This window comes from Lissotriton vulgaris, chromosome 2_1, assembly GCF_964263255.1.
Source record: "Lissotriton vulgaris chromosome 2_1, aLisVul1.2, whole genome shotgun sequence".
NCBI lineage: Eukaryota > Metazoa > Chordata > Amphibia > Caudata > Salamandridae > Lissotriton > Lissotriton vulgaris.
The window spans coordinates 802,782,510-802,804,250 of record NC_141687.1 but is presented as its reverse complement, the minus strand read 5'-3'; the positions used below and the strand labels follow the sequence as shown (position 1 = coordinate 802,804,250).

At 44.2% G+C, this 21,741-nt stretch overlaps 1 protein-coding gene across 1 annotated transcript in view; it reads right to left on the bottom strand.

Moving 5' to 3' along the window:
- MTX2 (metaxin 2) overlaps positions 1–21,741 on the bottom strand; it is a 418,975-nt gene that overhangs the window by 32,508 nt on the left and 364,726 nt on the right. The window contains exon 9 of the mRNA XM_086956187.1: positions 2,000–2,076. Coding sequence (XP_086812313.1) covers positions 2,000–2,076 — 77 coding nt within the window. The remainder of the gene's footprint in view (positions 1–1,999; positions 2,077–21,741) is intronic.

Here is a 21,741-nt window from a genome sequence, read left to right as displayed (position 1 = left end):
CAGGTTGTTTGCATCATCGGGCTCATTGCCTCCCCTCTCTCACCCCTTAGATGCGATTGCATCGGACAAGTCAGCACGTGAGAGGCGTGCTGTGACATCCGATCTCGTCTTAGAGAGGCCAAAGAGTGATGTCCAGCTGTTTGGCAGGGGGGACGGTGTCCACCCGGTAAAATAAGTGGGGGGACGCCGTCCACCCGCGTGGTACCCCGACTCGAGCCCTGGTCACAAGGTAGCTACCATATCACACTATGCAGCTTTTTCACACACTCAGTGGAGCCCCACAACCATGGGGACGAGTGCTTGTCCACACAACATTGGAGGACCACAGCCATCGGATGGAGTGCTTGTCCACACACTCATTGGAGGACAGCAGCCATCAGGTGGAGTGCTTATCCATGCACTCAAGGGAGTTCCACAGCCATAAGGTGGAGTGCTTATTCATGCACTCAGGGGAGACCCACATCCATGAGGTGGAGTGTCTGTGTATGAACTCAGTAGAACCTCACAGCCAGGGGGAGGAGTTCTTATCCATGCACTCAGGGGAGCCCTGCAGCGATGGGTTGGAGTAGATGTGGGTGCACTCAGTAGAACCCCGCAGCCAGGGGGAGGTGCCCTTATCCATGCACTCAGAGGAGCCCCGCAGCCCCGGGGTGAAGTCTTTACCCATGCACTCAGGGAAGCCCCACAGTTAGGGGGTGGAGTCCTTATCCATGCACTCAGGGGAGCCTTGCAGCCTGGGGTGAAGTCCTTACCCAAGCACTCAGGGGAGCCCCGCAGTAAGGGGGTGGAGACCTTTTCCATGCACTCAGGGAAGCCCCGCAGTAAGGGGGTGGAGTCCTTTTCCATGCACTCAGGGAAGCCCCGCAGCCAGGGGGTGGATTCCTTTTCCATGCACTCAGGGAAGCCCCGCAGTAAGGGGGTGGAGTCCTTTTCCATGCACTCAGGGGAGCCCCACAGCCAGGGGGTGGAGTCATTTTCCATGCACTCAGGGGAGCCCCACAGCCAGGTAGTGGAGTCCTTTTCCATGCACTCAGGGAAGCCCCGCAGTAAGGGGTGGAGTCCTTTTCCATGCACTCAGGGAAGCCCCGCAGTAAGGGGTGGAGTCCTTTTCCATGCACTCAGGGAAGCCCCGCAGCCAGGGGGTGGAGTCCTTTTCCATGCACTCAGGGAAGCCCCACAGCCAGGGGGTGGAGTCCTTATCCATGCACTCAGGGAAGCCCCACAGCCAGGGGGTGGAGTCCTTATCCATGCACTCAGGGAAGCCCCACAGCTAGGGGGCGGAGTCCTTTTCCATGCACTCAGGGGAGCACGACAGCCAGGGGATGGAGTCCTTATCCATGCACGCAGGGAAGCACCACAGCCATAGGGTGGAGTGCTTGTCCACACACTCAGGGGAGCCCCACACCCATGTTCAGTGCTCTCCTTGGAGTTACAAGTATAAAGTCTATTGTATTCTGCGGAGTTCATTCAGCCGCAGCCCATGCAGGTAAGAGCGGTGGGGCTCGCTGGGTGGAATTTCGACAGACGATGTCGAGGGAAAATTAAATAAATAATACATTTTCCCTTGTCATTGTACATTGAAACGCCCGCCCACCACCACCCGGCCCCACCGCTCTTGCCTGCAGGTGCCGGGCCATGGCTGAGTCCATTGCACCATTCAGTTACAATATGCCCTGTCTAGAACAACGGGCAGCATGGAACTAATGAAACTGGAAGCATATCATTCACTGATAAAAAGCAACACAAATATCCGTAGAAGAAACTGGGAGAAATCGTAACCACAAACAGTTTCGTTCACAACCCTTATCTAAAAAGAGAAATTGACACAAGGGGAAAAGCACAATTCGTATAAATCTGCAGGCAAGGGATCATTTTTTCAAAAGACAAATAACAGGCTGTCAGTCGTGATATATGTATCTGGTGTTTCTTTGAAGCTCAAGATAACAGGCCAGTGTGTTCCATGAAAAAATGTAAAGTAAAATTGGAGAAGAGGACTTACTGTTTATTGAAGAAGTAGGGCTGTGATCCTAGCCTATGGGAAAGAGCCTGGCAGCACTGGTCAACATCGTCGTACACCTGATGTAAAATACCAAGCGGAGAGAGAAGGGATTGTTACTGTGGAGGACTCTAGTTGTATGCACATTTTATACAAGCATTTACACTGCAATAGGTCTCGCAGCATTAAAGTTTGTGTTATTGGCTTTGTGTATGACAATGCGTTGCATACAATTTTTCGAAAACTCCGAATTGGTGTATAAATATGATTTGCCAACTGTCAGATCTTGCTTAATAATAAGGAAAATTGGGAATAATATTGTCTGCTAGTTTGTAGCTATGAGCATATATTGTAAGTATGTGTGTTATGCTAGACTAGGTTTTGTTATGCTATGCCTTGTTTTGCTATGCTTTGTTTTGCTATGCTTTATTTTGTTATGATATGCTATGTTTTGTTGTGTTGTATTATGCTATGCTTTGTTTTGTTATGCTATGTTTTGTTGTGTTTGGTATGCTATGCTATGTTTTGCTATGCTATTGTATGTTTTGTTGTGTTTGGTTAACCCCTTCCATGCTGCCGTCGACCATTGGCCGACGGCAGCACTACCACGCTGGTGCTGCCGTTGGCCAATGCCTGACGCGGCCCGCCTGTTTTTTTAAAACGGACGCACTGCCGGGAAATAGCGGCAGCAGCCAAGGCGTTAAGCTTTGCTATATTATGTTGTGTTTTGCTATGTTTAGTTATGCTATGTGTTGTTGTGTTTTGTTATGCTATGTTTTGTCATGTTATGCTATGTTTTGTCATGTTATGCTACGTTTTGTTATGCTATGCTATGTTTTGTTGTGCTATGCTATGTTTAGTTTTCCTATCCTATGCTTTGTTTTGTTATGCTATGCTATGTTTTGTTTTGTTATGCTATGCTTTGTTATGCTATGTTTTGTTATGCTATGCTGGTGAGGATGTGTGAGTGTGAGTGAGGGTGTGTGAGGGTGAGTGAGGGTGTGTGAGGGTGAGTGAGGGTGTGTGAGGATGAGTGAGGGTGAGTGAGGGTGTGTGAGGATGAGTGAGGGTGTGTGAGGGTGTGTGAGGGTGAGAGGGCGTGTGAGGGTGAGAGGGTGTGTGAGGGTGAGAGGGTGAGAGGGTGAGTGAGGGTGAGAGGGTGTGTGAGGGTGAGAGGGTTGCGAGGGTGAGAGGGGGTGTGAGGGAGAGGGGGTGTGAGGGAGAGGGGGTGTGAGGGAGAGGGGGTGTGAGGGTGAGGGGGTGTAAGGGTGAGGGGGTGTAAGGGTGAGGGGGTGTAAGGGTGAGGGGGTGTAAGGGTGAGGGGGTGTAAGGGTGAGGGGTGTAAGGGTGAGGGGTGTAAGGGTGAGGGGGTGTGAGGGTGAGGGGGGGTGAGGGTGTGAGGGGGTTTGAGGGTGAGGGGGTTTGAGGGTGAGGGGGTTTGAGGGTGAGGGGGTGTGAGGGTGAGGGGGTGTGAGGTTGAGGGGGTGTGAGGGGTTGTGAGGGAGGGTGAGGGGATGTGAAGGTGAGGGGATGTGAAGGTGAGGGGGTGTGAGGGTGAGGGTTTGAGGTTGTGTGTGAGCGTAAGGGTGTGTGAGGGTGTAGTAGGGATAGCTTTGCATGTGACTTACTGCCAGTTCTCTTGTGAGGTGTACAAAGACAGAAGGTAAAGAGTAACACACAGGAGCTGATTAATTGCACACACACATCAGGAACTGTGACTCGCTCCCTCCGCAATTTTGCAGTACATAAAGTAGTCCATTTGTATGCAAAACCTGAAGTGCTCAAACCATTAAAATTACAAATATTTCCAAAAGGCTCAAAGTGTTGGAGTGCGCCATTCAGAGGAAATATCAGTCATGGAAAACCTTAACACGAAGCAGCTAGAATTCTGTGCTCCTTGATTTTACACAGTCACCTGCTCACCGGTGGGCGCCTCGAACACTCTGTCCCTGGTTCCCCTCCATGCCCCCTGCTTCTGCCTTTCCCTCCCACCAGCAGACGCCTCGCTGAGGCCGAAATTTCAATCAGGCGGCAAGAATCATTGCCCATCGCCCCGTCCTTCTGATGAAACGATTGCTCGCGCTGCAGCACCAGGACTTACATCCCTTCCACTATTAATATGGCGTGGGGTGGGGGGCATGAAACAGATGGGCGGGGGGTAACATGAGTGATACATAATGTGGGTGGGAGGAGAGGGGGTGAGGAACAGATTGCTTCATGCACGTGGCTCACAACTCAGAGCGGCAACTGCTAGCACCAGGCGGTATATCGAGGGAAAAATCAGGTCTGAAAAGGATAGCTGACGAGCCATAATCTGTATTGTCTCAGCTGCTCGAGATCTGTGATTTAAGATGTCTCTGTCCAAGCTCTTATTTGCGCCCAAGGATGCTGAGAGGACAGCAGAATCTTCCTGGAGCAGCCTCTCGCCCAATGGTACCCGGAGGAGACCGGCTACTGGCTGATGATGTGTATGTATGTTCGAAGATAGCCGTGCCAAGTCATTCACCGTGTATGTAGCCCACGCCCGCCCCCGTCTCGGCCGGTTCTGCATTTATCTTCCAATGTAATATTAATATTTCATTTGTATTTCTCTTAGGTTCACGCCAGTCAGTTCTTGCATTAGATTACTGCCCTGTAGATGCTGCCAGTCTGCTCTTACAATAGAAGGGAGCTTACATGATTGTGGAAACAGAGCAGGGCTTTGTTTTCCTCGGTATAACTGAAATAGATACTGCAAAGGAGAAGTTGAATTGAAAACAACGAAGTGAGGACAAGGCATTTAGCTAGACAAAAGGTGAAGAGAAAAACTTAAATTAAAGAAGCAAAGAAAAGAGAAAAGCAGCAAACCAAATAAAGTACAGAAGGAAAGAAAATAAGCAATTTAAAAATGCACTGGCGCTGCTATAGGTCACTCACGATAAAAACAAGACGTGTGCGTGCACTAGCAAAAACGAAACCTGTGGTGGGGCGGGACTTCTGTCTTTTGCCAGAAGCCCGCGCCCACGGAGTGCCTGGCCAGAGAGGCGGGGCTCCCATGCCCGAGGGAGAGCCCCGCAGAGGCTGCAGAAATCCGGAGTGGCGGTAAGTGGGGCTTAGTTGTAGGGGGGAGGAGGGGCGGCGGGGAGGTGTCTTGGTGCGCTTGTGTGTGTGTGTGTGCGCGTGTGTGTGTATGTGTGCGGTGGCGGGGGTGTCTCTGTATGTGTGCATGCGTGTATGTGCGCTTGTGTGTGTGTGTGTGTGTGCGCGCATGCGTGTGCGAAAGCAGGGGGGGTGTGGCTGTGTGTGTTGGAGCTTCCCAGGAGACAGGAGATGTGCACACAAGATGCGCGTGGCCATCTCTTGTCTCCTGGGAAGCTGAGCCGGTGACTATAGGTCTCTGGCGAGACATCGCTTCCGCGCGGTAATCGCCACGAGACCTAACAATCAGCACTCGCAGGAGCATTTGGAGCTGAAAAATGGTTAGTAAAAGCAAACAATTAAAAAAAATACAAAATCTAAAACGTATTGCTTAACCAAGTGCATCAATCATTACGGTTTATGGACAATTTTATCTGTGCAGTGTTTGAAATTTAGTATTCTGCATACATTTGTGTTGTGCATGTTTTTTTTAAATATATGACGTTTTTGCATATTAGGTACCTGTGAACAACATTGCTGGGATATCTAAAATGACAGACAGAGACAGATTTGGCAAAAGGAAGCAATGGAAAAGGACATGAGGAGGTTTTTACTTTGCTTCCATCAATGTGTCTAAGATTGGGTCGAGGAACACCACATACTTTGAAGTTGCTTGTCGGTATGAGAACCCTCAATAACTACCCCACCGCGGTGGATTCATTACTACTAATCAAGTGGTACCTGTCATTAATGGTCAAAAGGCTCCCCTCAAGAAGGGTAGGGCACAGTGAAGTCTGAGGGTCCCTAATACTATTTGTAAGTTAAAGACCACCTGTTGCAGACTACAGTCCGATTCACAAAAGCATTTATGAGCACGTAAGTGGTACAGGAGCACTGTGTTACCTACTTTTACATTCCTTTGTGAATTAGTCCAAAATACTCACCTCCACATTGGTAAAAAAAAGTGCAGAGAGTACAATACTTTGTGTTCATGCTGTGTATATGAATATTCCCTGAATTTCTATTTTATTCTCATTTCAGATGGTTTGTGGGCATTTCACAAAGTCATGTAAGAGTACATATAAGAGCACTTACTACAGGAGTACTCTTTTACATACTCCAAAATGCCTTTTGTGGATAGGTCTTTAGATGTCTGAATCAATAAGCCGGGTGAGTAAGTGGCTGTGTATCTACTGGTGGCACCCACCAGCCATTAAATCCACTATGAAACATGTGTGGTACAACTGATGCATCAAAATTCCCAATCAGGAATTACATGTAGAGTGGAATATTGAATGTTGCTCCAAAATTAAAAAGATCCGCTTCACGAGTGGCCTCTTAATTCCAATGGGACCAGCAACAGCAGTAAGCATCTTCCTTGAAATTATGAGATCAGAAGGATCTCTTTAATTTCGCCTGGAGATTTCAGCTGCTAAAATCAGCCAAAATCTCTTGAACAAAGTGTGGGGAAAAAGAGGACTAAGTTGATCCTGAATTACCGATTCCACTGTAAGGCCTCATTTCTTAGTGAACCCTGAGTTCCATCTTGTAATGGGTCAGATGTTCCCCACTCCCAGAGTTACCGGGACTCCCAGTATCATTAACTCGAGGGGTGGGCAAAATCTGGCCCATTTACCAGACCCCTTATAATGAAGGCGAAAGTTGTTAAAATGTATACAGCTTTAGACCAATAAATTAATGTTTCATTCTCAACATTATCAAAAACATTTTAAACATCTTTAAAACACAGTGATACACTGCACTGGCAAAATTATTACGACAGCTTAGAAACAATATATGAAGGACAATTTAAACACACAAACTCATCTAGACAAACTAAAAGATTGGTTTGACGTACACTTTCGATTTGAAGAAAAAAAAAATGGATAATTAAGTTCATTTCCAATGTAATTTTTTTGTGCAGTTTTATATAGTGCAAATCTGGCCTGAGGGCATTAGCACACTTTACATGACAATCAGAATATTTATTTCTCGTAATTTAGATACAGAGACATGACATGATTTGCCTAGAATCAAAAGATGGCAAGACAAGACTGAGGTTTGAAGCTGGTTTCCAGCTACAATGTCCAGCTGACTTTCCAACTGATTTTTACGTCTCGCGCCTAGCGTTGCAGTGCGCAGCACTGTCGCGCAGCGAGAGACCTCATGTAGGGGGTTACAAAACTGACCTAAGAATCGCACATGCTCATGTGTGTGCTTATAGTTTTGCCCCATCAAAGACAGCACGCAATTGGCCAAAGGCGGGCGCATTGCTCCGCCCATGGCCTATTGGTGTCGGTTACCCGCACCGCCGCCATGTGGTTTCAATTATCGTGCCCAGACACGGGCGCGATAATTGAAACCACATGTCTCGCTGTGGCGCGCGCGCGCACCACTCGCGGACTTGTCATAGTCAGTTCTTGCTCTCCCGGTAGGATTCAAATCAAGATGTCTGCACGCGTTTGTTTAATCACTAAACTCCAAACTGAATTTAAGTCTCAAAGTCTCAAGGATGCACCGCAGTGTGCTGGAGTGACGCTACTTAGTTTTTGGTACTATTGCTAAACAAAATAAATGGCAACAAAACGAAGGCAGATGTCTACATTTTTAACACGCGATTTGTGTATTTGCATGTGTAAGTGAAATTAAAAAAAAGTGTTGCAGGACACAAGGTCGACAACTGGATTGTCACTGGAACGTTGCCCTTGGTGATTTATGCTGGAATGTTCTGCCCCCAGCGCGTGCTGGGCCTGGCGCGCGCAACTGGCTGCGGGGGACCTTTCTGCAAAGGTCACCGAGCACTGACTCACCGTCAGCATTAGCGGGCTGCGTCCTTTGTAGCGAGATTACTTGTTAAAAGAGAACCACAGAAGCATTGAATACTCAGTCGTAAGAGCTAATGTACTAGAGAAATCAACAGCGAATGCTTTTCACAGTCTAATAACACGCACAGTGTAAACCCAGTCAGCTGTAGATAAACCCCAGGTTCTTTTCTTGTGGGAATACGTCACAGGAATAAGATGTCCTTTTTCAGTTTTAACGGGTGCACACATAATTAGCCTTCGTTCTGTGGACGTAAAGTGTAGATTCTAAGCCAGTATTTGGTACCTGTGTAGTATCAGTGCTTAATTTGAGCCGGTGCTTTCCGGTGTTGTCACTGGCACCAAATTGTCAAGATTAGCACGTAAGACAGTTCCCAACAAGGTTGCCCTCCTTTATCTAACACGACACGACCCGGACCACTTAATGCCCTAAGCAGAGCATTAAGTGGGCAGCGTCTAGCCGAGAAAAAACAATCAGATTTGTTTCAGGGGGGTGTATAAAGCAGATCTGTAAAATTGGCTACAAGGTGCAGAGGGAGTGATGTAGCGTGGGGGCCGAAGGCCTCCACCCCCTTACCTGCGGCCGTCGTGGGGCGGCAATCGAAGGAACTTTTTGAACTACCTGAGCTAGAAAAAAATGTTGTTGATACTTCCAGTGGCCCTGATTATAGCGTGGTTCAGAGTTGCAGCAATGTTTACTATATAGAAGGGGTGGGGGGGGGGGGTATTATTGCAGTGGCTGTAGCAGTGATGGCAGCTGTGTATTGGTGGGTGTAGGATTCGGCATGTTTGCAGGCTGGGCATAGTATCTCAAGGAGACGTGTTGTCATATGTGTAGCATGACGAATACCATGCACAGACAGCGGTGAGATGAGGAATGAAGTTGACTTCCTGAAACATAGTGGATAATATGCTGAATTCAGATTTAAACCAGCTCTCCTGCAGTTCTTGGCTCTGCTTTATTTCCCCCCTCTCCCGCCCATCTGTGGATTCCAAATGCTTGTTTAAACAGCTAGGGACAATTTTTAACTTCGGGGGTTGACTGCTTTGCGCTCCTCACCCTCTAAGGAATCGGAGTTTCACACCCTGGATTCATTCCAGGAGTTTTCAGAGGACCCTGAGGCAGGTGAAAGGTTCGGGTGATATTCAGTGAATACTGGGACCTGCATCAGTTCAAATAATACTCAATCCAAGGCCCAGGGCCGGCCTTTATCATGGCCGAGCTGGACCCATGTTCAGATGGCCAACCTTCAGAGGAAAGCACCGAGCAGCCTCATTAAGGGCATGCAGTCAGCAGTCTCGATCTGGCTCCAGGGATTCAGCTTATTTTTTTTTAATCTGTTTTTTTATGTCCTTTACAGCACCCGAGTTTAACCCTCATCTAACTACCTTCTTTCTGCCCCAGCTACCTGAAACCCTCTACCCAGCTTATCCAACCTGCTCCTCACCAACAACGTGGAATTACCCTGAGACAGAAGAGCTGTGTGTTATTTAGGGAGTCTGGGGTAGTGGTGGAGATGTAGAGAGCAACAAGCATTTGCAATGCAATAGGTCTCGCATGTACGCGTGTTTGAGCTATTGACATTGTAAATGGCAATGCCTTTTTTTTATGTGTTGGTTTTTAAAACGTAAATAAAAGGCATTGCCATTTACAATGCCAATAGGTTAAACACTCGCTCTTAGTAAGTTCTTGTTACTTGGAACATGTTTATAAGAGTGTCACAGCACAATGATATGGAGTCGATGACTTCAGCAAAGCATTACTGAAAGTATGAGCTATTGCCGTTCCATTAATATTAGCAACGCCAATAGCTCAAACTTTCACTAATGCGAGACCTATTGCATTGCAAATGCTTGTTGGATTAACTACGTTGGTTTCCTTCCCTACTGCTCACCAAGTTGGTCTTGAATTGCATCCCCAGGTTCCTTTGTTTAACTCTTTCTTGCCCCTCCCTTTGTACCAGCTCCCTAGAGCTTGTCGCATAGCTTAGCTTGCAGCACCCACTTTGTTACCGCTCTCCCTTACCTCACCTCAGCCTTACCATAAACGCTGATCGTCTGCCTGCCAGCTCTCCTGTATCTCAAATGAGAGATAGAAATACGGCACATGAGAGTGGAAGACTTACTTGTCAGCACGCTTGTGTTCCCACTAAAAGGAGGGGGTACTCTCTGGACTACTCAATCTCCCCTTTCTCTTCTGTACCTACAGAGATGGCTTAGTAGCTGGCTGAGCCCGGAGTACTCTTCGCTTAGCGCTTCCAACCCACAGATGCTATAGTTTTACTGAAAACTTGAGTCAACTGGTTTGCACACAGAGATGGCGTTCCTTTACCGCCAGCCTCCCAACTCTATTTCATGTTATGAAAATGGGATACCTCAACAAGCAACCTTGACAGCAGTTTTGACTTACAATTCAGTGTATCTGTTTTCTGATGGCTTTAGGACTAGTGTGCTTTCATACCTGCTCTAACCTTTCGTTCCCCGTAATCTCTGCCTTAGCCTCTCTCCCCATGCTCAATTATAATGAACCTCTACCCCGAATTCTTTCTGTGCTCTTATCCTGGCTCTAAAGACTTCCTTCATACTTGATTCAGAATGTGTTTGCCGATGTTATGTAGTTCATCGATAAATGATCTATATCCCCGAACTGACAATGGGTTTTGATTCTAAATAGTACAGAAATGTTCATGTTTTAATGTATTCTAACTAGAGAAAATTTTCAAGATGACAGTACTCCCTCCAGTCTCCAATTTACAGAAAAGTTATTTGATGATTATGCCTAATGGCATGCTCTACCCAAAACTTAAATTATAACTAGATAGTATGCTAGTCTGAGCAGCTGTAGAGGTGGCCTTTACCTGTCAGAAAGATCACTTAAGAAAACCCAGGAGGTCAAAACAAGGTTTGAGGGGAATAAGCACTGGTCCCTTCTACGGAGAAACTCAGAATAGTGTTTGGTAACACCCTGTGGAAAACAGATTTCAACCATGTCTAAAATCTTGTGGTCTCTCTGTAAAAGTTTTATCTCTGGCAGCAACATGTATTAAACCACATGACACCTGTCATTAAGGCAGATGACCACTTCTTCTGAATTGAAAGGTATTCACCATTTCGCCTCTCTTTTGGTGCGCTTCGAGGTAGACAAGCTAGAAAGCTGCAATCTCATCTTACAGAGACAAGGCAGATCAAGTTTGGAAGTATATCACATTTGCATAGCAGAACATTAGTGACTTTTTCTGACAGTCTCCGGCCTTGCCCTCTTAAAGGTAAGGACATTTCCTTTCCTATCCTCAAGGTGGCAGATGCAAGGTTGAGGAGACATTTGCAACAGGGACTCAAATATAGCACCAAACTGAACAAACTCTTTGTATTCGCCTATGTATAAGGTGTGTATATTCCATTCAAAAACTCACAAACACCTTGTTTTGAAGGAGTATACACAACTTATACATAGACGAATACAAAAAGTTTGCACAGTTTGGTGCTATAGTCTTCACTTATCAAGATCCATTTTTGATGGTTCTAAACTCACCCCCTACCATAGAGGAGTGGCTTGGAGCAGTTAAGTAGGTGTATGCACTGCTAAGACAAAAGGGTCTGGCCGAAAAGGGCCCCCCTTTGACAGATGGATATCTGTAAGGGCACTGGATACCACGGTCCTATGATTACACCTTTCTCCTCAGGAAATTGCTGGTATAGACCGAAAGATCCATATTGGTATCAATGAAGGACCAGGGGACAGAGGTCCAGGACACCCCAGCTCTGTTTTTGGCATTTTTTGAGGTGATATGAGGACCAAAAAAAAAGATCAATTTCTATGGATCATTCCACATTTTTTCAGTGAAATTACGAAGCTTTAATTAGATTCTGCATTAACCTTTTTGTATAAAATCTGGATAGACGTTCATCAAAAATAATCAGGAGACTTTTTCCACAGGTAGAAATCTGCCCATCTGACTGACATTTATCCAGCTATTCAGGGTCAGTTGCCTATCACAACTAAAAAACCCATGTAATATTCCTTCGCTCATGGAGAGCGACCACTAGAACTCTCTTCAAAAATTGCACAGAGAAGATATCTGACTCTCTTACTTCTAGGCAGCACCTCCCCCAAGGAAAGCTAGTGGCGGTAATGCTTAAAGCAGCCTGCTAGTTAGTTAAGCTTCTTACTGAAGCAACTGGCAGGGGTCTGACAATTCCCCCATCTGGGTCCTGGCACGTCTGGTACTGAGTGAGAGCAGGCCACCCCTGTGAAACGGCCAAGAGTTACCTCTTGCGCCCTGGTGCTCTTTCACACTGATCCTGTAATAAGAATATATGTTACATGTACATATATGTTTTTGCAGTTAACAAACACTCCTGCATAAACTGTCAATACATTGTTATCATGGTCAATCTCTGCTAAATAAGAAGAAAAGGCAGATTTCTGTAATCAATTAATTATTTAAAACAGGCTCCTGGCTGAAGAAAGGGATGATGGGATTTAGATTTGCTGGACTCACAAGCTTTGGGAAAAAAACAAGTATAACTAGTGAACCTCTGTTTGTGCATTTATTGTAAGTGAGTGAAATAGTAGTTCCCATTATACATTAGCCACTGTAACTGCCTTTTTTATTGCCCTTCCCCACCCAGCAGGACTATCTATAGACAATGTTTCATCAACACTTTTGCTTCTGGATGGACCCTCAAGGGTGTATTCATTAAGTTTAAGAGTGCTTCCACCGGTTGGGACTCTGTCGCTTCTATCCAGATTATGCCCAATCTAACAGTCTCAGCGTTGGGAAACGGACCACTCCAAAATGGTAGGTAGGTCCATCTGTGTGTGCTTCTCACACTTTCTGCAACACTTCATGCTTCTGTTTAGTGATGTTTGTTGCATGACATTTGCAACATGTCTTTGAACCTCAACCAACACATTAAAAAAAGGCCAAACTGCATTCAATGCCCTACAGTCATGCATTGCGGTAGGGTGCTATAAACTCTAAGCAAATCAGAGTTATTTGTGGCCTCGTCAGGGGTATGAAGCGCTATACAAATGTTACAATACAATACATAAGAGCTGTTATGTCGAGAGAAAGGCTAGAGTAATGTGGGTAACAATGGGATCGGTATGTAGGTCACTTTAAAAGTTTACTGGCACCACTCTTCACAGTGAAATGCGGACACTCGTGCACATGTTATTATGGTGCTCAGCATTAGTATGCTTATGCCATCTGTTGGTATGCCCAAGGCAGGCATTATCTTGAGCTGGGATTGTCCACGAATCAGGACATGGCTTTTCACCATGCTGTTATCGCCAACTGACCCCCACCTCCAACACGGAGATCGATAGATCTCAAAGAAGGCACAGATTCAACAACAATTTAACTAAGTCTTGCAAAACATCGATTGTCTCAGATTCATGGATGTAAGGTAGGAAAGCAAAGTAGCCGCATTATAGCCCTAGTTCAGTAAATTAATTTTGTTATGGATTTCTCGCTGCATTATCTGGTGTACAATACTTTTGGAGAAATAACCCTATTTGGGGGTTAATTTTGACCAGCAGAACAACTGGCTTTGGAGCATATCAAAGCGGTGTCACCGCTTTTTGTTGGCTTGTAGTGCCCATTTTACGTTTTCAAAACCGATCGGCAATAGTCCTCTTATACTTCTTTTGCAGAATTATCAAATGAAATGCCTTCTAGTACTGTTGTGTAGTGCTGCTATTTGGGGTTATCGGGATCTGCAGGCAATTCAAAAAGAGGAGGGCCGCTTTTGTAGGTGATTGTTGGGCTTGGCCCCTAATAGTTCATCACTATTTATTCCTGAGGCGCTTGGTCTTCATCATGTGAGGATTGTGCAAAAGTGGCCCCAGTGCTACAGTGGATCTCAGGGTGGTGTGGTGAACACACAAAATTTAACAAGGATTTGATTGAGGACTGTCTTGGGTAAGTGTATGGCCTTAAAATTCCATGGCTGTATTATATTGAGTCCGCTGCCGGGTTGTTGAATTGCTCTGACTTGTTCTATAAACCGTATCTTCTCTGCAAGGGGGACAGGAGAGCAGTTAAGGAAAAGTTTGTAAAGCATTTAAAAGAAGGCAGGGACACTGGTACGTTTTCGCAACTTTTACATGTTTTTATGACAAGTATTTAACATCACTTTTCAAATCTAGGGGCTTTCGTCAGTTCCAGCGGGATACATCATTAACAACGAAGGCATTACTACGCGTAACGTTTACTACGGGGCACTTACCACGATACCGTCTTTTCCACGCGTATGCCTTCCACGATCGTCTTTACCACGCAATATTCATTCCGGTCGGGAAAATAAAAAAAAGCGTAGGATTAAAAAGGGGGGTTTGAGGGGGTCTCCCCCCCTAAAAAACGAACCTGCCGTGCCGAAGAAATCAGCGTCGTTAGAGAGGAAGCTGGAATAAAATTCTGCTTCCTCTTTACGACGTATGAGCAACATGGTAAAGGTGATGCGGAGAAAACTAATTCCGTTGTAACGCTTGCGTGGAAAAGGCATGCGTTTCAACGGAATACGTAGTAACGACATACAACCAGTTCCAGCCAGCTTTTTTACACCTACAGTTACTACCTGATCATGAGGTAATGCTGTTCGTTTCCTATTTTTTGAAGGGTGCACTACACTGGAACAAGATTATGAATTAATAATAATATATGTTTTGTAAACCTGTGGATTGCTCCCTATAGTGGAATAAGCTGAAGTGTTTTAGAATTTTTACAGCACGGAAACATTGAAGATGCAATGATATCTGTTTTGTGTAAATATATGTGTTTTTGATTTGTTTTTAGTCCCTTTTATGATTATATTGTATAATCGAATAAAGATATTATTCATTCATTTTAGAGACACAATATATTTTCCTTTGCCATACTTTTTATTAGATTTTCTGGCTAACTCTTTTAAAGTTGCCAAAATTAACATTATGAAACAATGATAGAAGGCTTGAGATCAAAAAAATTTCATCATCCATTTTACGTTTGCCTAAGTTTATTTAATTTACTGTTTTGTTTCAAGCCTCCTAGAATGTTGAGGTCGTGCACAATCCTTCCTGTATTTTATCAGATGTTGTCTTAAAAAACCTAAATGAGTTATATAAAACTTTACCCGAAGTTAGAAGCATTTTAATTTCTCTGTTAACGCACCTGTGAAAATATAATATTCATTACAAACGTCTTTAATAACTCTGACGTTGGTTTTGTTTTCAAAATGTACATTTTTATCGCCAGGATGTGGTAACAAAATAGGATTCAAAAGCTTTGCTCTCTCAATTATGCATTATTTTCTTCGCCTAATAGTGCCTTCTAATCCGTATTCCCCAGCCACCCCTTTCTGCCTTACTCACTTCACAAGTCCATATCGTAGGTAGTGTCTGTGTGAACGAACGCTTTGCATACAATTCATCCACTGGTGCATTTTCAGTAACCACTTTACATTGCTTGCTTACTATGGCAAAATCTGTTACATAAAAAGTTTGTAGATACCAATTCCCCATGTTCCTCACACAATCCAGGAATAGGACTCATTTATCACACCCTTTCAATACCTTACCCGAGAGCACTTTTTTTACCGGATGTGGTAAGAATGCCCTTTGACTTCTTCTGCTAACAGGTGAAAACGAGCAAGCATAAAGCAAGAGGAGCACGCATAAAACACAAAAAAAGATACAATTCAATAAAAGTCACAATAAACTGGGAACATTAAACATCAAAGATTATAAACTGGGCAGTGGTGCGAGGTCTAGACTTTTATGGGACTTTAAAAACTGCTATCGGTTTACTAAGAATTGCATAAAGAACGGAAGGAAAATGCGACCAAGCCAAAAACCCTTATTATTCGATGCCGTTTGCAGCAAGAAGCCGACTCTAGATTTAATCTGGTTGGTTATGCCAACTCGTGATGCTCTTCGTTAGTTGTAAAGTTTTGAAATTCCATTTCTCTTGTTCTTCCCCTGTAATTATGTCAATTTTCACATACACAGTATCTGGTTTTAACTTACTGACAGTCTGCCAGGATGAGAGAAGGCAAAGTACCCTATGGCGCCAGGACTCTTCTTGAATGCTCACATAAGTGTACAATGTTCTGGCGGGTTCTGGCTAAGACGCCAGGCTGGGTGACTAATGAGCCAGGCTGAGAGTTATGCGAATACTAGAGCTATTGAGGTGGCAAAGTGAAAATGGGGCAAATAGATCAAGGTTCGAAGAAATGCCATGAATGTATGTATGCAGGGCACAACTGTCAGATTATTTTGTCATGTCATGTCAATGTCAAATATTCTTGTAGAGCTCACATATCACCGGAAGGTCTCAAGGTGCTTGCAGCAAAAAAACAGCGACAACAGACAGCAGCTCTCGACCAGCACACTGTTTACTTAGGAAAGAGCCAGGTTTTGAGATTTTTACGAAAGCCTTTATGATCTACAGTGGATAAAAGGTGTGATAGCAATTTGATCGATAGCATGGGGGCAAGGTAAGAAAAAGAGCGACAACCATTACGGGACGCACGTGCCCGCGGCTGAACCAAATATGATTTGGTGACGGACCTTAACGATCTCATTGGTATGTACCATTGGAGGTTTTTTTAGCTAGATAGTTAGGGCCGGTGTCGTACATTATCTTATGAGTAAGACTTAGGATTTTAAAAGGGCTTCTTTCTCGCACTGGCAGACAGTGAAGATTTTTGAGGTTAGGGACAGAGGGAGATCTATCTCAGGGGAAGGTCAAGAACCAATCTGGCCGCTGTATTCTGAAGGGTCTAAAGCTTGGAAAGCAAATCTTCATTAAGTGCTTTGAACAGGGCATTGCCGTAATAAAGACGGCTAATGACTAAACCCTGCACCAAAGTTTTCCTTGCTTCAATGGGTAGCCACTTAAAGATTTTCCGGAGATTGCGCATAATCCCATAGCAGACACCTAAATCCTGGTTGACATGAGGTTTCATGGACAAAGAACGGTCGATTGTGATTCCTAGGTTGCGTACTGCTTAGGAGAGGGACATGAACCTAATTCAGATGGCCACCAATCTTGCAACCAGAATTCCTCTGCTTTGCCAAAAACAATAATTTCAGTTTTGCTGCCATTTAGCTGTAACTTATTTCTACTCATCCAGTTATTTATATCGATCATACAACTCTTGAAACAGGAGCGTGTGCCAACGTAGTCAGAGCCACAAGTGACAAGCAGTTGGGTATCGTCGACATAAGACACGGTTTCAAAACCGTACAATCTGATGATACCAGCTAGGGGTGTTAAATACAAATTAAACAGCATAGGGCTGAGAATAGAGCCTTGTGGGACCCCAACAGTGACTGGACAACTGCATGAGACTAATGAGTCAACATGAACGGTGGTAAAACGGTCCGTCAGATAGCTATCGAACCAGTCCAGAGCCTTCCCTCTGATACCCACCTCCCACAGTCAATGTTTCAAAATACTGTGGGAAATAGTATTGAATGCTGCGTACAAATCAAGGAGAACCATAATTGCTGGTTCCCCTCTGTCCAATGTGAGCCTGATGTTGTGAACAATCTCAATGACTGCAGTCTCCGTACCATGGGCAGCCCGGAAGCCAGACTGTGAGGGGTCCAAAAGACTGTGGTTCTCTATGAAGGCAGTGAGCAGTTTGTTGACTAAGTGCTCCAATACCTTCCCAAAATAGGGTAGCAAGGAAATAGGACGATAATGGACTGGTAAGGTAGGGTCGGCTGACTTTTTTAAAGAATTGGCTTAACTTGCGCATGTTTCCACCTAATCAGTACATTGGCTTGCTTTAGTGACATGTTAAAAATGTCGGTTAAAAGGTTAGCAAGTAACGGTGTAATCTTAGTGCAGGCGCGTGCTGAGAATGGGTCTGCTGGTGAGCCCGATTTAATCTTACTCAAGCTTTCAAGTAATTCAGCAGAAGTTATGGGTTCAAATTCAATTAACCGTGGGGCATCCTTTATTTCCGCCAAAGAGGATACCATGGGTAAGTTCCTGCCTTGCTGAGGTTGGCCAGAATAAAAATGGGGGAAGGAGGAATAGATTGATTTGATTTTATTATCAAAGAAGGAGGATACAAAATCTACCCACTCTTGATTGGGAACTGAGAGAGACTGCTCAACCAGAGGGGATGTAAACTCTTCCAATATTTTATAGAGTTCCTTACTCGAGTGAGAAGCATTGTTTATTCGCTAAGCTAAGTAGGTCTTTTTGGCCAATTTAATGTTTTTTTATATAATTAAGATGGGACTATCTGTAGTTCTTACGATCTTCATCGGTCTTGGTTTCCTCCATTTACGTTCAGCTGTTCTACTGATTTGCTTATCGATTTTTAAAGCAGAGGTGAACCACGGTGATGCCTTGTTTTTTACATTAACGTTGGTCATGGGGGCAGCTTTGCCCAAAGCTCACATCCCAGACAAGAGAAAACAGTGGCAAAGCCAAATAGTCTGGTTTTAATGTGGCAACACATACACTCACAGACATTCACAAATATTATATAAGTATGTAGCATGCCTAAAAACAGTTTATCACGTTAACGCCTACCCTATTAGCTTTGCCATTGCTGGTAAACAAACGTAGTAAAAATGGGCTGATTTCTGTGTAGAATCCATAGAGGGGATAGAAAATGGAATCTAACAAACAGTTTGATGACTGAGTGCACTTATCAGAAGTAAAACTGTCCCTTGTGCATTCCAATGGAAGCACTTCATGGAAGGTGGAATGATACCCCAAGTAGTCAATCAAACACGTTGCGAGAGTAATACACTTCTGGGTGGAGCCAAAGTCTACTCTATGCATATGAATTAGTAACAATACGTCACCCGATAGCTGCACTGTACAGCCATACCTAAAAAGTAGCCTTGCACACACCGTTATCTGGGCAGTAGCAGTTTCTTTTACTGTAAAAACAGGAAAGTCTCTACATTTTGAATGTCTGTGTCCCAAATAATTTTCCACTCAAATAAAATATTATTAAATCCATCAAAACAAGCTTTCCCAGACAGAGTGAAGAGGTGCACTGCCCGGAGGATGAACCACAAGTGTTGGCAGTGAGCTACAACAATCCGTTAAGTGGTCCAAATAACAGAATCTCATGAATTTGACCAAAGATGATTCGTATTATTGCATGGACTGTTTAATCACAAAAAAACAGGGTTGTGTGCAAGAAACTAGACGGATTTTAATACCTGGATACAAGACAAAATGGTGTTTGCCAAGATCCAAGTGGAACGAAGTCCACTTCAGGTTTATTTCTTGCCTCAATATTTACATCCCATGATTTTTCAGTGAGCACGTGGACCCCAAAAACTTACGTTGAAGAGGGTTTGTATTTCCCAATTGAACAGCGGCGGCTCCTCCGCAATGGCGGAGGAGTGTCACCCCACTTGCTCAGTCAGTAGCTGAAAAATAAAACAATATTGTTTTATTTTGCAGCTGCTGGCTGAGACAGCGTGTGTGGGGATGGGTGGGGCGGGGCTATGGTACGCGACGGAGTCATGTGCACTGCTAACTGTGCATGTCTGTTTGGCCGGTACTCTTAGGTCGGCCAAACAGACATGCGCAGTTAGCTTTCTTCAACCAGGCTGTACTGAACAGCTGTGTAAGAGGAAGAGCACAGACTCCCTGTGCCTGACCGAACGTTAAACAAGACCGTTCAGGCCAATCCCTGTGCTGAGCAGTGTGGGGATTGCACAAGAAGTCTCTGATGCTGTCCCAGGGGCTGCTGGGACAAGGAAGCAGAGGAGCGAGGCAGCAGAAGCAGTATCAGGTACGTTTTTTTTTTTTAAGTGATTCCCCCCGCGCTCCTTATTTCCCCATCACCCGGCACTCCACTGTTAATATGCGTTGGCCACCACTGCAATTGGAAAGAAATTCAAAGACTGAACATTTGCAGAAATCAGTTAGGAAACACGGGGAGGGTTGCTGTTTAAAACATTCTAGGTCCTGATTTAGCATCTCAAGCAGAGGTGGCTAGCTCCTTCGAGGACAACCATTAAGCCTAAGTTTACAGAAAGAGAAGAAGAAATGTTTTTTGATGTATTTTGAAAACATGTTTAGATTCCCACTGAAGAAATATCGCACTTGTCTGAAAAACAGTGAAGTGTTGCCAAAAATATATCTAACATGAAAATTACAGACATGAGTGTGAAGTGACGAAAGTGCATATGAATGTGAAACTCAAGATAATTCTGGATTAACAAAAATGTATTTTATGCTGATTGGAAATAAAAGAGTATTTTATTTGGTTGAAATTGAAATGACAAGAATTTGTTTCGATACAATTTGATGATGCTCAATCCTAATATGGGGCAATACGGGAGAGTAATCGGCGTCTTGTAGCTGTGGAACATTGTGCAAAACATTTATTCTATAACGTGGATGCAGATGTACAGCCTATTACGGTTGCCTGAACAGCTGTTTCTCCTGCATTGGTTGTTAGTTTGAAGTTAAAACACAGAGAGAGATGGAGAGAAACATGGAGAGGGCAAGAGAAGTCCACAGATGCGAGAGCAACATGGGGTAGAAGTATACTAGAGCATGCGCATCACGGAAAGGTGTGAGGACACGGGCGTACGCAACACAGAGCAACACGCAGCGCAGAGGGGGAAAGAAAAGCACACTAGGGCGACAGCTGGAAAACACCTGGACTCTCATGAACTACTTAAGAAAGAAGAATGAAGTAGTTCCCTAGAAGTGAGCAGTGGATGAACACAAGTAAATTGGAAATTCTCCAGGGAAGGTACAGACACCAGATGGATGAGCATCACATAAGAAGCAAGCAAATCAAAGTGACAGTAAAGCCAGCCAATGGTAAGCAATAGGCGGGCTGCAAGCCCACAATAGGTCTTTCATAATCAGACAGCTGTGCAGTCAAGCCGACTCGCCCTAAAAAAGACTGTTCATTGTTAGGAGTACATCATAACAACCTTTGCTGTAGAGATGTATCTAATTGAAGGATCTCAAATGTCAAAGCGATTTATAGAAAAGTATGTATTTTGAACGAGGCAGGACGTTCAATAGCTCTACATTAAATAAAACATCCACTATCCACATATTACATCAAGGGCATATATCAACATCAACTCTTAATTTTGATACACAGACTACACTTTACCGACATTAACAACATGGGCCAGATTAATTAAGCCACTCTTTGGCATGCAGGCCACCATTTTGTGGCACATTCAATAATAGGTGCAATGGATCTGAAGGCACGTCTAGTGGGTGGGGTGTTACATTACAAATTCAAGTCTGTAGCCTCTATCAAGACTACTCAGCCTTTAAAGTGTTTTATTCTAAGACAACTGAACACATCTGCTGAGGGCGATGTCAGGTTATAAACGCGCATGACATTAAGCCTTCTCTCCATGTGATAAAACACACTTTCTATTCAAATACTGTGTAGGAAAAGGTAGATACAAACAGCCATTCTTGAAAGTCTTTCTATTTATAGAATGCTTATCATTTATCCTTACGTTAATGCAGGGTTTCCTAGTAAGTATGCCTATAAAAAGTATTTCACTCGAACCCTCTAATTTAATATACGCCTCGGTTGGATGGTGAGGAGTTGAAACAATTATATGATTTTTATTCGTATTATTCTGACTAGTGGAACATGTAAATCACACGGGCCGAGAAAAGCTGGCAAAAAAGATCCTTCTTGTTTTGACATTTATTGTTGCAGAGACTAGTAAATATGGATACAATCATGTCACATGTTAACAGTTGTACTAATAATTTAAATGATCCTACATGACAACTGTAAAAACCTGTAACATTTGCAATCATACTAATTTAAACATCAGAAGTATAA